At 37.8% G+C, this 14018-nt stretch overlaps 3 protein-coding genes across 3 annotated transcripts; all 3 read left to right on the forward strand.

Annotated features, from left to right (window-relative positions):
* The first annotated feature begins 3113 nt into the window (after positions 1–3113).
* On the forward strand, positions 3114–4426 carry LOC122091090 (GATA transcription factor 16-like). Its single transcript, XM_042660920.1, has 3 exons — positions 3114–3508; positions 3619–3768; positions 3889–4426. The coding sequence occupies exons 1-3, from the start codon at positions 3488–3490 to the stop codon at positions 4159–4161; spliced, it is 444 nt and encodes a 147-aa protein (XP_042516854.1). The 5' UTR covers positions 3114–3487; the 3' UTR covers positions 4162–4426.
* A 4777-nt stretch (positions 4427–9203) lies between these two features.
* On the forward strand, positions 9204–10100 carry LOC122092287. Its single transcript, XM_042662610.1, has one exon. The coding sequence runs from the start codon at positions 9204–9206 to the stop codon at positions 9897–9899; it is 696 nt and encodes a 231-aa protein (XP_042518544.1). The 3' UTR covers positions 9900–10100.
* A 1673-nt stretch (positions 10101–11773) lies between these two features.
* LOC122090799 (heat shock factor protein HSF30-like) lies at positions 11774–13392 on the forward strand. Its single transcript, XM_042660520.1, has 2 exons — positions 11774–12125; positions 12248–13392. The coding sequence occupies exons 1-2, from the start codon at positions 12036–12038 to the stop codon at positions 12482–12484; spliced, it is 327 nt and encodes a 108-aa protein (XP_042516454.1). The 5' UTR covers positions 11774–12035; the 3' UTR covers positions 12485–13392.
* The last annotated feature ends 626 nt before the right edge of the window (positions 13393–14018 follow it).

Raw genomic sequence — 14018 nt, forward strand, 5'->3', positions numbered from 1 at the left:
TCAACCTTGACCAAACTCGAGGCCAGAAATTCTCAACCTTGACGTGCCCTCATGCCCAAGTTATTTTAGCCCAGACCTTATTAGGGCTCAGGGTTGACTCGATCGACGGAACAAAACTTACACCCTTACATTATACCATTATCCTCTACTATAATTTTTTTTTTAATTTATTGAGGAAAAAGTGTATGGGATTTGAACATGAACCCTTCTATACACCCCACTCACATGAGTATATTTTATTATTTTCTATCTTTCTTAAACAAAAAAGAAGAAAACACTCATGGCTAAACATAGGAAACACCTCATATAAAGAGAACCCTTTTCCTTTTTATTATGTTAGTCTTCTTCTTTCACTATGTGGATCACCATTCTCTAAGCTGCCATTGATGAGACGAGATATTCTCCAGAACAAAAAAAAGCAAACTGGCCAGAAGAACCAATATGTAGCTCAAAAGATGGTTTAGCATATCATACAGACTATAGAGTACCAAATAATTAGTAACAAAACCTCTATTGCGAGCATCACATAGAAGCCTATTAGCTCTTACCCAATGCAAGTTGAAACTATAATAATCCATTTTTATTTTCAATTTAGAATAATCCAAACCCCAAAGTCTAAAGTCTAACTCAGAAGAGACGACCAGCATCGTTTGATTGAATAAAAAAACCAGCATCGTTTGAACAAAAAGAGCATTTATGATATTATCTGACAAACCCACAAAAAGAAGCAATTTCAGGCATGATTTCATGTTACCAAGGAACTGAATTGCAGTCCCTAAGCTCCATTACATATATGTATCGAATATCTGAGTACTAAAGAAGTCAAGAGTTCCATCCCTTTTCTATTGTTCCTTCTTCTTTATCTTTTGCCCATTTCGTTTTGGCTGCAACTGTTTTAAGTGGAAGACAGACCTGAGTGTTGGAGAGTCCATAAATAACAATCACGGATTCACGGCCATGGCTCAGCTTTCTATGAATTTCTTTAATGGTGAATCGAGAGAGAAAGGCTAAAACAAATAAAGAAAGAAGAAGAAGAAGAATCCATTTCATTATTTAATTTAGGGTTCATTGGAGGCTGCAACAACAGAAGACCATATCCTCTTCTTCAGACTATCAGGTACCTTGTCTCTCTGGTCTTTCTTCTCCCCTGTTTCCCTAAGGAATGCATCTAAAAGGGTTTGGTTGCAGAGATCATCTTTTCTGGAAACCCCTTTTCACTTCTGCTCTCCAAGACAAAAGCAATCCTCTTTCTTGAGTTTTCAGTATTGACCTTTCATTTTCGATCTTCTGTCTTTGCCAGAATATCTCTTCCCATTCTGTCTCTTTTCTCATCCTTTTTTTCTGAAACATCATCTGGTAAGATATGAATCTCACAACAATTTCCCAAATCCAAAAACCCTTTTTTTTTCTTTTTTGTCTTCTTCTTAGATTGAACCACAAACATTTTAATCATAATCTTAAAAACCTAAATATGATTGCTTTTATCTATCTGGCTTGTGGGTTTTTTGAATCATTGAAAATGATAAATAGAAAACCACATCTTGAAGTAGTGGTTTCCTGAGAGGCCACTTGTATCACAGACTGCCACTCATTGCTTGACAATGTACCATATACTCAAATCATCTGCAATTTTAAGCATAGATTTTTGCAAGTAAATCACATAATCGTACTGGGTTGGATTTAAAGTTTAAATCTCATATTCGAAATTTTTATTAACTTAAGTCAATGATCCGTGAAAGTATCAATGGGATAAAGGTGATATTTTTATGAATCTGATCCATTGGTAACCCTAATGTTTTCATCCCACTTGATCGTCCGAAAACTCAACCTCATAAATCGGCTTATAAAGTGTAGAAACCTAAGACCATATCCACCCAAACCCTTTCTAGGTGGCTCCACTCTGCCAAGGTCTTTATAAGATCAAATCAACTCACTAATCGATAGGATCTTAATAATTGACTCCGATTTGACATAGGCTGCATTTAGTAACAGAAATAATGTTTTGTGTCAAAAATGGAAATTTCAGTTTCTGTATCAAAATGTCATTTTTTTCTTTGAAACGGAACTGGAACGATGGAACTACCTTTTGTCGCTCCGTCAATTCTCATTTCTACATTTTTTTTCACTTAAAAAAAATAAAAATAAAATAAAATACGCAATAAATGCACAAAATGCTTTATTCTGTTTTCGTTCCCATAGAATGAAAAAACTCCATAAACTTTTTTTTTGAACGTTACCAAACACAATCATATTTTCATCGGGTTTAAAAAATCGATCCGACTTGGGTTGATTCTATAAACCCTAGATGCCTATAGTATATCAATTTCAACAATCCGATTTGATCCAAATGGTTTAAGATCGATCTAGATCTCAATTCTAGGTTTTAAAATCTTGGTCGAAATCATTTTCATCAAGGATTTGAAAAAATCAGATGTAATCAATAGATTTTGATCAGGCATGGTTTCAACTTTCAAGTATGGATATTATATTGATCGTATCAGCTGTATTATATCGGTATTAGTCTCAGTCAATATCGATACTTGATTGCTCTGGTTCAATTGCCCATACCGTTTCAAAAGTAAAATAATAAGAAATATACTTTTTTTGATAAAACAAGGATAAAAGTGATTGATATGTATGAATCCTTACTTATACCAATAACTAAATCCTTAGATTCAGCTCCTCATTTTGACCGAACTGGTCGGCTCAATTAGGATCTGAAATCCTGTTTTTTAAATTCTGTTCTCACTTCTCATCACACTCCAATTCCGTTTTACTTTCACCGGGAAAAATAAAAAAATGAAAACAGAAAAAGGCCACGTGGTGAAATGAGGGCTCCAAAAACTGCAATTTTCCTGAACTTTCTCATTATTAAAAATCGTAAGTTACTTTTGGTTAATAAATGAGTGAGGAAGGAAGGTAAACGTTGTGGCGCGCTTTCATTTTCTGTTTTTGGCGGGGGTTTATGATTTCAGGGTTTTCGGATATTAAAAATGTTTTTTTTTTTTTGGGTTCTGGAATCATTAAGGGTAATATAGTCATTTAACATACACAATAGGGCTAGGGTTTCGTGTCTCTGTGGCCAGATACTCATATGTGCTAAGGTAGGGAGAGTGTCTGTGTCGGTTCGGTTGTTATCATCTTCTCACTCATTCACTCCAATATATATATTCTATAAATCTCTCATGGACTGTTCATATCGATTTCTTATTTATTTTCCCAAATTCCTTCTTCAGTTCACTTCTTCTTCGTAGCCGCAACTCACCAGCATAGGGATCACAACGCCTCTAGTCCTTCTCTCTCCCCTGTTTCACATAAGATCTGATCCAGTTATTTAGCCCTTTGTTCTATATTTGTTAACTTCGTCGCTGGTTTCGTGGCTGATCTCTTTGTTGAAGTCAGTATTCAGTATTTCCTTCCACTAGAACTCTGATTGATCCCCTGTTCCACCCATCGTTCTGGGTTCATTTTGGCTTAAGTAACATTGATGATGGATCTGACTGAAAAAGTGAGTGATCATGATCATTTTTATTCTCCCTCTTTCCCACTCTCCACTTTCCTTGGTTGTCATAGCTTCTTGTTCTTATGTAACTGATCGTTTTTATTCTCTGTTTTCAGATACATGGATCAGAGTCCGAGGGGATGGATAGCAAATGCCCTGACGCGGTTTCATCGGAAGAAGGCCAGGCTAGCGATCCTAAGAAGAGCTGTTCCGATTGCATGACTACGAAAACCCCCTTGTGGAGAGGCGGACCAGCTGGGCCTAAGGTGATCACGAAATCTCAATATTCTAAACTTCGTTTTTTGATTCTGCTATTAAGGGTTTATTGGGTTTTGTTTTTGATCTTGATCATTGGGTTTTGTGTTTTTTGTTTTTTGTTTTCGCAGTCACTCTGTAATGCTTGCGGGATCAGATACAGAAAGAAAAGAAGGGCTCTCCTTGGCTTGAACAAAGGAGGACCGGAGAAGAAGAAAGATGGGAGAAGTAACCCAAGCAACAACAACAAGAAGCTCGGTGTCTCACTAAAGCTGAGAATACTAGAATTAGGGAGGGAGGTGTTTCTGGATAGATCAACCATGGAGAAGCAGAGGAAGTTGGGAGAAGAAGAACAGGCGGCCGTTCTACTGATGGCCTTATCTTGTGGCTCTGTTTATGCCTAATCAATCGTTTAGATATTTGAGAAATTTCAGTTTTCTGTCAAGTTTTGATGTTTATCCCTGTAAACCCTTTTCCTTTTCCTTTTTGTTTGATGGGGGTTTTGGGGGGTTATAGACATAAAAGAAGAAATTGAGGGTAGGTAGGAGAGGGAAGAATTGAATGGTTGAGATGGATGGATGAGGATAGATTGCAGATCATGGTTTTGCTAACAAGGATTAAATCCTGTACTCTTTTCTTTCCATAAATATATCTATAAATCTTTTTATATGCTTGAGGTTGCAGTAAATTGGATTGAAATGCCCCTCTCTTCTCTTCTCTTCGTTCCATTTTCATTGAAAGCTTGTTCCTTATCAAGAAATCAGACAAAAATGTATGCTTGTTTGTCCTTTCCTGGTACGATGACAAAGGATGATGAAATCCCGCTTTACAGTCTCTAATGGTGGTTTAAAATTTGGATTAAATGAGTGAAGGCAGAAGTCGCATTCTCTGACTTTCTTAATTACGTAGGAACTGATAATTACAATGATTTGAAACAATGAAAGGTCCACAGCCACAAAGGCATAGCTGCTAATATATAACCTTCCAAGGAGTAAAAGAGATTAAATATGTAGTATCAGGGATACAGGGTATGCGGGAAATGCCCCTTTCCTGTTTTCCGTTTCCTTGGATTAAATGAGTGAAGGCAGTGTTGGTGTATGATGTCTTGTATTCCGTCGTAGTTTAATCTAAGGAGTATTGGTGCAACACCTAAACAGGCAGGACGACGGTCCTGTTAGTCGGTAGCCGATTAGCGGGCCATGGGGGTTGCAAGGGAGGCAGGAGGCCCCATTGCATAGCAGGGGGTACAACCCCCGCTCGAATTTTTTTATTTGAAGGCAATTGTGTACTTTTCAGATTAGGGTTTTTTTATATATATTTGTAGCGAGGGTTTCTTTCTCTGTAATGCATGCAATACTGAGAGGTGTGAGGAAGAGTGCTGTAACCCTATTCTCCATTGATAGTGAAGCAGGATCTCATCTCATCGGAGACATAGGCAACTTTGTCGAACCTCGTAAAATTTGTGTACATTGTTTGTTTTGTTTTTTCATTATCTTCTGCATCGTTTTAGAGTTGCGTTTCTACAGGCAGAAGTCGCATTCTCTGACTTTCTTGGTTAGGTAGGAACTTATAATTACAATGATTTGAAACCATGAAAGGTCCACAACCACAAAGGCATAGCTGCTGATATATAACCTTCCAAGGAGGAAAAGAGATTAAATATGGTGGGCTACCGTGGTAGTATCAGGGATACAGGGTATGCGGGAAATGCCCCTTTCATGTTTTCCGTTTCCTTGGAGCATGTTTGACTTTGGAGGTGCACGAGGGTTTAAAAACTCAGAATCAGAATAGGGGTGTAGATCTAGTGTGAAAATCGTTGCACCAGTACAGTGAGTATGGAGTGGTTAAGAGTCTTATAGGATACATGTCTAGACATTCTCAGCTGTTCGTTGTTCACTGCATTTCATCACTTGTTGGAGAGTATGCGAATTCATAAAGATTGGTTCGATTCAGAATGCTGACTAGTTCTAATGGAATCAGAATTGATATCGGTTGATGATGATATTTTTGTTAATTCCATTTCTTTGAATCTTGACTTGGGGCTTTAGGAATCTGTTTGCTAATTCATATGGATATTTGATCTCTTGGTGATATGGTACAAATAGAGGGTAAAATGGTAAAAAAATGATATTGTTGGAATCTTTGAAAGCAAATATGGCTGATACAAACATGGTTTTAAGTGTTGGTAAGCCTGTATTTGCAATCCATATCGACTTGGCAAGCGTCTGATCTCAATACGTGGTGATATCATATAGATTAAACAGTACAGATCAAGGGTAAAAAAGTCAAAAGAATAAATTTTTAAGGCAAATCAGGGATATTTTTATCCAATATGGGTGATTCGGTACCAATCCATTCTAATATTGTAATGGTTTCAAGAATGACCGGTGCCCATGAATGACTGATACCCATTTGGATTCTGTACTCTAAAATCATGGATACAAATCTTTTCGACACCTTGAAAAAAAACCCTAACCTTTGTTAGAGGTGAGGTGATGGGAAGAGGTGAAAGGGATGCTTTATGATACAACTTGAAGATAGGAGAACTGAACCCATAACCTCGAGGAGCCTGCACTTTATTGGTAAGCATCAAGAGCAAACTAGTGTGTTCATATTCTCCCTTTCACCAGGTATGGTTGGTAGCATCACTCAACCCCCCCCCCCACGTCCACGCCCACGCCCACGCCCACGCCCATGCCCACGCCAAACAATTAAACATAAATTAACAAATAAATAAAATAGCAAACTTATTTCCATTTTTTTTCCAGTGTCATTGGGGTCCATTCTCAATTTAAGAAGTCGTTTTCCAATATTTCATTAAACAATTTTTTTTTTGGTATTACTCTAAATTATTTTCACTAACACAATTGTATGAGTTTGAATTAGTTAAATTAGGGTCATGGAATTGAACTCCACCATCCCCAAAAGTATTGGGCTCCTCTGTTGTGCCACAGGGCGTTTGGCATGCATCCAATAGCTAGAAATGCTTAGGTACGGAGCCCAAGATGCTCGCATACAATCCAAATCGTTTCTAGGTGTTGGATGCATGTCAGACGCTCTATCGCGCCACAGATGATACAAATCCCCTCCCCCAAAAAAAGAGAATTAGGGAAGTTAAATATTATATATTTCATTTAGTAAGATTTTCTTATGGAATTGTCTTAATGACACATCTATAGATGTATCTAGAACTTGTACCTTTTTTTTTATTGTTCTTTTTCTTATTCCAAAAAGTTCGTTAAGCCAAAGACAAAAATAGATTTTCAAAATATTTTGAGTGAGACTCAAATATGTTCTCCTGAAAAGTAATAATAATAATAATAATAATAAAAGAATAAATTTTCTTTTGCGGGTAGGCATCTATATAACAATTGAAGATGTTTAAAAAAACCACAAGATAAAATCTGAGTATCTTTTTGGGAAAGGTTGGCGGCAGCATACCGTATGTTAGCACCTATCTTTTTTTAGTCTAAACCTATTGTTCTCACTCAAAATTGAAAAAGTGTATCGTAATGTCTGAAGTTGGGGTGCACATGCTTGGACGTAAAAAAGATGTGTGGAAATATAAAATGAATACTTTTATTGAACATTTGAACTAAACTGAAACATGACGTACACAAGGCTGATTTAGATATTAGATTTTATCCAATTGTCTATATAGACATATCAATTGTCCACGTGACATGATAGATGTCTTGTGAAATTTAGAAAAATATCTAACTTTGAGATATTAAATGTCTTTTTTTTTTTTTTTTTTTTTTTTTGAAAATTTCAATATATTTTATGGGCAAGAGAACGCTACCTCTTGACGTGAATACATATCAGCAGAAGCTGCCAATGAGAAGACGTACATAGATAATTCTAGTGCAAAATAACGTGATCTTTTCACATCTATTATGTCTTAATTAGTTCAGATACACGCCATGAGGTGATCTTCCATGTTTAATATAGATGGGTTTATCCTACGTTATGCATCTTTCAATTTTTTTTTTGGCTTTTGCTGGATTGTCGTGGGGAGTAGAAAACCTCAAGAGTGGCCCAAGGTCCTGTCTCTCTCTCTCAAAAGTCACAACCACACATACAAGATGTTAGGTCTCCTTTAGTTAGTTGCCTAGAGGATCCGTTACCTTTTGGTGTGCATTGTTCCACCAGCCATGAATTGAAAGCGACCAACTGTGCTATTTTTTTTTTTCTTTTCTTTGAAAGAATTAGCATCTCTCGTCCATTGAAAATAACCAGATCAGTTTCCAAATCGTTAGAGTGGTCAAGATAACAAATGCTATCAGATTTAATGCCTAAACACTTCATGCGAAAATGTTTTCTATGGGATGTGTGGCCACTGAGTTCAAACACGGTAAAATAGAAAATGATCCTTTTGTGGATACTTTCTTGTATGTCTTCATTGGACCTCAAGCATACGTAAGAATCGCACTTTCTCATAAAAACACTTCCCCATACTTAATACTTTATGGAGAACAATTCTCTAATCGAAAACGTAAGGCATGCCAACATCCTTCTTATGCATGAAATCAATCTGCCTTATTTTTAATATTGCGCTTCTCTATGCTGCTTGCTCACAAAACTCTCTCAACGAAGTGAAAATCCTTTATTAAACAATTCTATTATTACCAACGGCACGTCGAGATTAGATTTAATAGCAAGGTTCGATAGACATATTCTCAATGTCAAAAAATCGGAAAGAAACTTGACCCGCTGTCAGGAATAGAATCTTTGGGGTAGATTGAAAATTCAATCCTAAGAGAATATTTTTCACCCTTGTTCTTGGAATTCCTTTTCCTTAGCTGTTAACTGGGGTAAGGAACTTGTGTAACAACCAATTTTTTTCCCAATAAGCCAACCATGATTTAAAATTTTTTTTTTTTGGCTTTTTATTAGAGAAAAAACTTTTTTTTTTTTGGTAGAATTTATTAGAAAAAACTTGACATATGGCATAATTGATAAATTGTGAAAATAATCCACTTTGTGCCAACCTGCAATGTTGGATATCATGATTTCAAAATCTATATAGGATCACATTTTAGAAACAAACTTTTGAGAAAGAAAAAAAAAACTTATCAGCTGTTCTTATCCTGGTCCATGATCCATATTCTGGTAACCGAGAAAATCAGAGGTTATCAGCTGTTCTTATCCGGGTCCATAATTGATATTCTAGTAACTTCCCGACCCCCTAAGCCTTTCTTCCGGTTTCGAGAATTCGGGAGAGAGACCTAAACAAAAAGCCTCACAAGACAGCGACACCAAAAGTATCACAATAGAGACTAGAAGCTTCAGCCACGTATTAAACAATCATGCCACTTGGCTAAATACTGGAGTCACATTCTTTCCTGATTCATCCAATTCCACCCCTCTTCGTTCTCTATTCTTCTTCTTCCTCTTCATCGTTTCTCGGAGCAATTAGCAATTAACAGAAGTCAATAAACACGGAATGAAATCAAAAGTAGCAGAGGCAACGATTAGGTCCGGTGGGCTCATCTCTATCTTGGCCACCAAACGCATCTCACAATGGATACGTTCGGCGAGTTTGACGAGTCGAACCACCGACCCTGCAACTCACTCAGAAGAGTCTGCAAAGGCCGCCGCCGCCGCCGCCGCCGCCGAAGAAGAACTGCTACAAAGAGAGCTAGGAGAGAAGAGCACTAAGGTAAAGGAAGAAAATGTACCATTTTCGTCGGGAAAGATACCTTACATGCCGCAGCCTACGTTGGACAGTATACCTGTAGAGCCTCCCGTTAAACCCATCAACCAACAGAAGAGGAAATCCCATACCACTTCCTCCGTGGACGCGAGCTGTGTAGGTGTGGATGGTTCGCCTTTGTGGAAGCTGGGTGGTGATGGGGTAGATGAGTTTGTTGAATATTACAAGGATCATAAACCGTCTCCGTTATCGGAAGTTGAATTCGTCGATACAAGGAAACCAATCACTCGGGCCACCGATGGGACTGCCGACTCCGTTGAGTACGGCCGTGGAGCTGATGTTATTGGATGGAGAGAGGAGCAGCTGGATACTGCCGAGGAAGCTCTTCAGAGAGCTGTCAGGATCTGGAAGGAGAACGCCATGAGAGGGGATCCTGACTCTCCCCAGTCCAGGGCTCTTCGAGCTTTGCTTGGTGAACTCAATTAGAATATGAAATGAAATTTACCCAATAGGCCAATACCATCCAGCTCTGTTTCCATGTTTGATCCATATAATAACTTCTCTGTATTCCAAAGCTTTTAATGTTTAAGAAGAGATTGTGTCTAGTAGTTGGAAATCACTTGTACAAATTCGTCTTTATTTCTCATCAATGTTACTTACAATGACACTGTGGCTTCAAAACCCAAATGTAGATTTTAGGTCATTTTTATTTTTGTTTTTGGGGTTCAAGATCAGAGCCTAGGCGTCAAGTACAGACCCACATTGCACACTTGGTTCTGAAAATCGGTACTTATACTGAAACTATCAAGGTTCTAGTACAATTTCGATTCCAATACAGGTTTTGTATTTGGTTCTTATTTGATTTTAATATCTAGTTTTAAATACGATTTTGTTATGCAAAAGATAAAATATAAATGCTTATTCTAGGTTATTGGTCTTCTCCAATAAAAAAAGGTTTTACACCCAGATTATAACTATAACCTTATAAGATAATTTAAGTGATGAATTACGTTAGGTTTTTATTTAAGTTAAGTGTGTTTAGTTTAAAATAAAAAAAGAACAATTTACATCAAGTTATTTGGTTCGATTATGATTGAAATTATTGGTTCTTGAAATAGATCCCGATTCGGATCAAACTGAATTATAAACAATGATTTTAGATCCACGATGTAATCATATTATAATCGGTTTGATTCGATTCAGGGTATTCGGTCCGAAATTAGATTCAAGTAATGGCCAATAAGTCTTTGAATTTGAAAAGGAAAAAAAAGTATGACCCCACATGAATCAAATAGGGTCCAACTCATATTTCTTAAAAATCAAGAAAATTAGTGCAAATTAAGCATCAACGCATTTAAAGTAAGGTTCTTATACCCCCGATCAATGTCAAAACTGTTTGTCAAGATTGGACTATAACGGTTAGATCTATCTCTATATTTTTTTTTAGATCAATTTTTATTATGATTTAACCGTTATAGCATACATGTGAAACGGGTTTGGAAAGTTCAGGATCGAGAATCCGACAAAATCGATACTGTTTCAATTCGGATCAATCCGTTCCGTTTTCTTGAACCATGCATGAAGGGTATTCTTGTCCGACCAACTGAGAAATCATCGAAGTCATTAAATGTGTGGGCCGTGTGGGCCAAGCAGGAATCTTTTTGCCGACCTGTGGACAGCTAAATTGGTTGGTGTCATTTCTCAAGTCAGTTAGGAACTTAGGATCCAATTTCCTTGGTACATGGATATTTGGTTTCTCTTCTAAAACCGTGTCTATGGCCCATGGGTTTTTATACAGTATTCTACTAAGTATCATGGCCATCACCCATTGCCCATTGGGTTTATGTATGGTGCTATAAGACAAAGATAAGATATTGGAAAATTTATCACGTCGCCCCCTGAAGAATGCCACAATGATAAAACTATTCCCTCTGTTTCACCAAATTATTCTTAGATCCCTTACTGTCAGTCACTTTTAAGGAATGCTGATATCAGTAACTATATTTTATTTTAGGGAGAGGGATAGGAATGCCGTCAATATCAAGTATGTTAGCGGATAACACCAATAGGAACACATGATGGAGTATCATTCAGGAAGAATATGAACGTCATTTCAGAAAAAGGGAAGAGAGAGATAGACACAATGGGTGCTAACATACTTGATATAGGCGGTATACCCAATCTTTTACCTTTATTTTAAATACCAAAATGGAATACAAAGTACCAAAAATACCCAAATAATAATAAGTAATACCTTTCTCCCAAAAGCGATCGTTAAGAGCATCGGAGACCATGACGGTTCCGCAACGGCAGGGGTTATACATCAAACCTGACTTCATATGGCCGGCCATGGGCTTCAACATCTGTTCTGCATTGTGATCGGGGGTATTGACAAGGTTTGTTCCGAGATTTGATGCGTTCATCGTTTTCAGATTCTCTTTTTCCACTTTCCCCAGCAACAGATTGGTTGTTAAAGGGGTAGCTCGTTACTATCGAGGAACGGCTGCAAGGCACAGAGAAGAAGCATCAACAGAAGATGGTTTTTCTGGCTAAGGCTCTGAAAAAACCCAGCTTTCGTGCTACAGCTTATTCGACGAAACGAACAGAGTAGAGAACTTGGGAATGGCGGCATTGGAAGGAAACGAAGACTGCCTCCCAACCGGAGTGTCGAAAATTTGCAGGACGAGACGGCTTCGGTGGCAGAACCCATGGGTATTCCCCAATTTGCGAGTTTCCTTGGCCAAGCCCAGGACGAATTTATTCCGTCCTTCATTTCTTTTCCCTTCTTGGATGATTCTGATTTCTTTCTTTTGTGGGTGGGTTCTCTTCTACAGGGTTTCAGAAAGGTTGATCCCGATCTTTGGGAATTCGCAAACGAAGGGTTCCTCAGAGGACAGAAGCATTTGTTAAAGAACATCAAGAGGAGGAGACACGTCGCTCAGAACATCCAACAGCAAGGAGGACTAGGACCTTGTGTTGAATTGGGGAAGTATGGCCCCGAAGCCAAAGTCGACAGATTAAAAAGAGACCGTAACCTACTCATGGTGGAAATTGTGAAGCTGAAGGAGTAGCAACAATCCTCCAGGGATTAGCTCGTTACCATTCAGATTCCCTTTTCCCACTTTCCCCAGCAACAGATTGGTTGTTAAAGGGGCATTACTCCGACCATGGTAGCACCAGAAGGCAGAAGCAGTAACTGGGGGAAGCGCGAGAGAGAGAGAGAGAGAGTTACAGAGAAACCTTGGTTTCCATAGTTTACACACTTCGTAGGTTCGTAGCTCGTACTTTGAGGCATAGATTAGATGACAAATCTTGTGTTCCCTGTGAAATGTGGGTTCAAGGCTTCAAGTTGTCTTCTCCTACAGATGATCCGTAAATCTTCATTCCTCAGTTGCTCTGTTACATATCACAGTGAACCCCTTTCTTCTTCTTCGGAGTTCAGAAACAAGAATGCCGAGATGAAACCCTACCACTCATCAGTCGATTCTTCACTTTACATCACCAGAGAAATCACCAATACCGGTCGTCGGAGGTATATCTGTCTCTGAAACCATTTCTTCTTCCTCAGAACAACAGAACCCCTACGCCATGCCTCGCCGGATTGCTGCCACCCGCTCGCCCCTTCACTCTGCATTGCCAGTTCTGTCCGTCGGTGGTAACTCACTCTCTCTCTCTCTCTCTCTCTCTCTCTCTCTCTCAGGATCCATTTCCCCACCAGACGTGCCATACATCAAACCTGACTTCATTCGACTTGACCGTAGATAATCCCAATGAGAAGGGAAGAGGAGTTTTAGTCAGAAGGGTAGAATTATCATTTTAAAGATTCATTTAACAATGGCACATGGTAAATGGTATGGGTCTGTATATAATTTGATAAAATAGAGGAATGATCTTATAATTGTGATATTCTTCTGAGGATGACACGGTAAATTTTCCAAACTATTTAATAAGAAAGTTGGCAACTGCCATTTCACCATGACATCTATTAGATTGGATCACAAAGGTATATGTCGTTTTGTCACGTGAAGGGTTGAGGTCGACATTCCCTCAATTATATATGTTAATGCCCTATGGATTTACGAGCGAAAGGAAATCCTACGGACTGTGTAAGGTTTTCAAATCTTGGGGCCCATTTCATTATGTAGGGACCACCATCTATTACATTCGTGTCACCTAAAATTCCAATTGCCATTTATCTATTTTTTCGGTTAAGGTTATTTTTGTTTCAATAGAAATCTAAATTCTAAATCATAATTGAAATGTTGAGCGTATGACATGTATAGTGATTTAAGTTGAAGCTTACCATGAGTCGGATGCTTAGGATTTTGATAGTTTTTTTTCACTAGAATAGTGTTTAAACATCCATCTACGGTTATTATTATTATTTTTTTAATAAATTTATTTAAAAGAATATAAATAACTAATGGATGTCAAAGATTGATCTTGAATTCAAGGATCGAAAATATATCAAACTATTATGCTCATCATAGATAACACTCTCCTTGTCATGAAATCCGTTAAACTATTTGACTCCCTCAGAACAAAGGGAAAAAAAATAAAAATACAAGAGTCAATATAGGATTTCAAAATGAATAATATCCTCTA

The sequence above is a fragment of the Macadamia integrifolia genome, chromosome 10 (assembly GCF_013358625.1).
Source record: "Macadamia integrifolia cultivar HAES 741 chromosome 10, SCU_Mint_v3, whole genome shotgun sequence".
Lineage (NCBI taxonomy): Eukaryota > Viridiplantae > Streptophyta > Magnoliopsida > Proteales > Proteaceae > Macadamia > Macadamia integrifolia.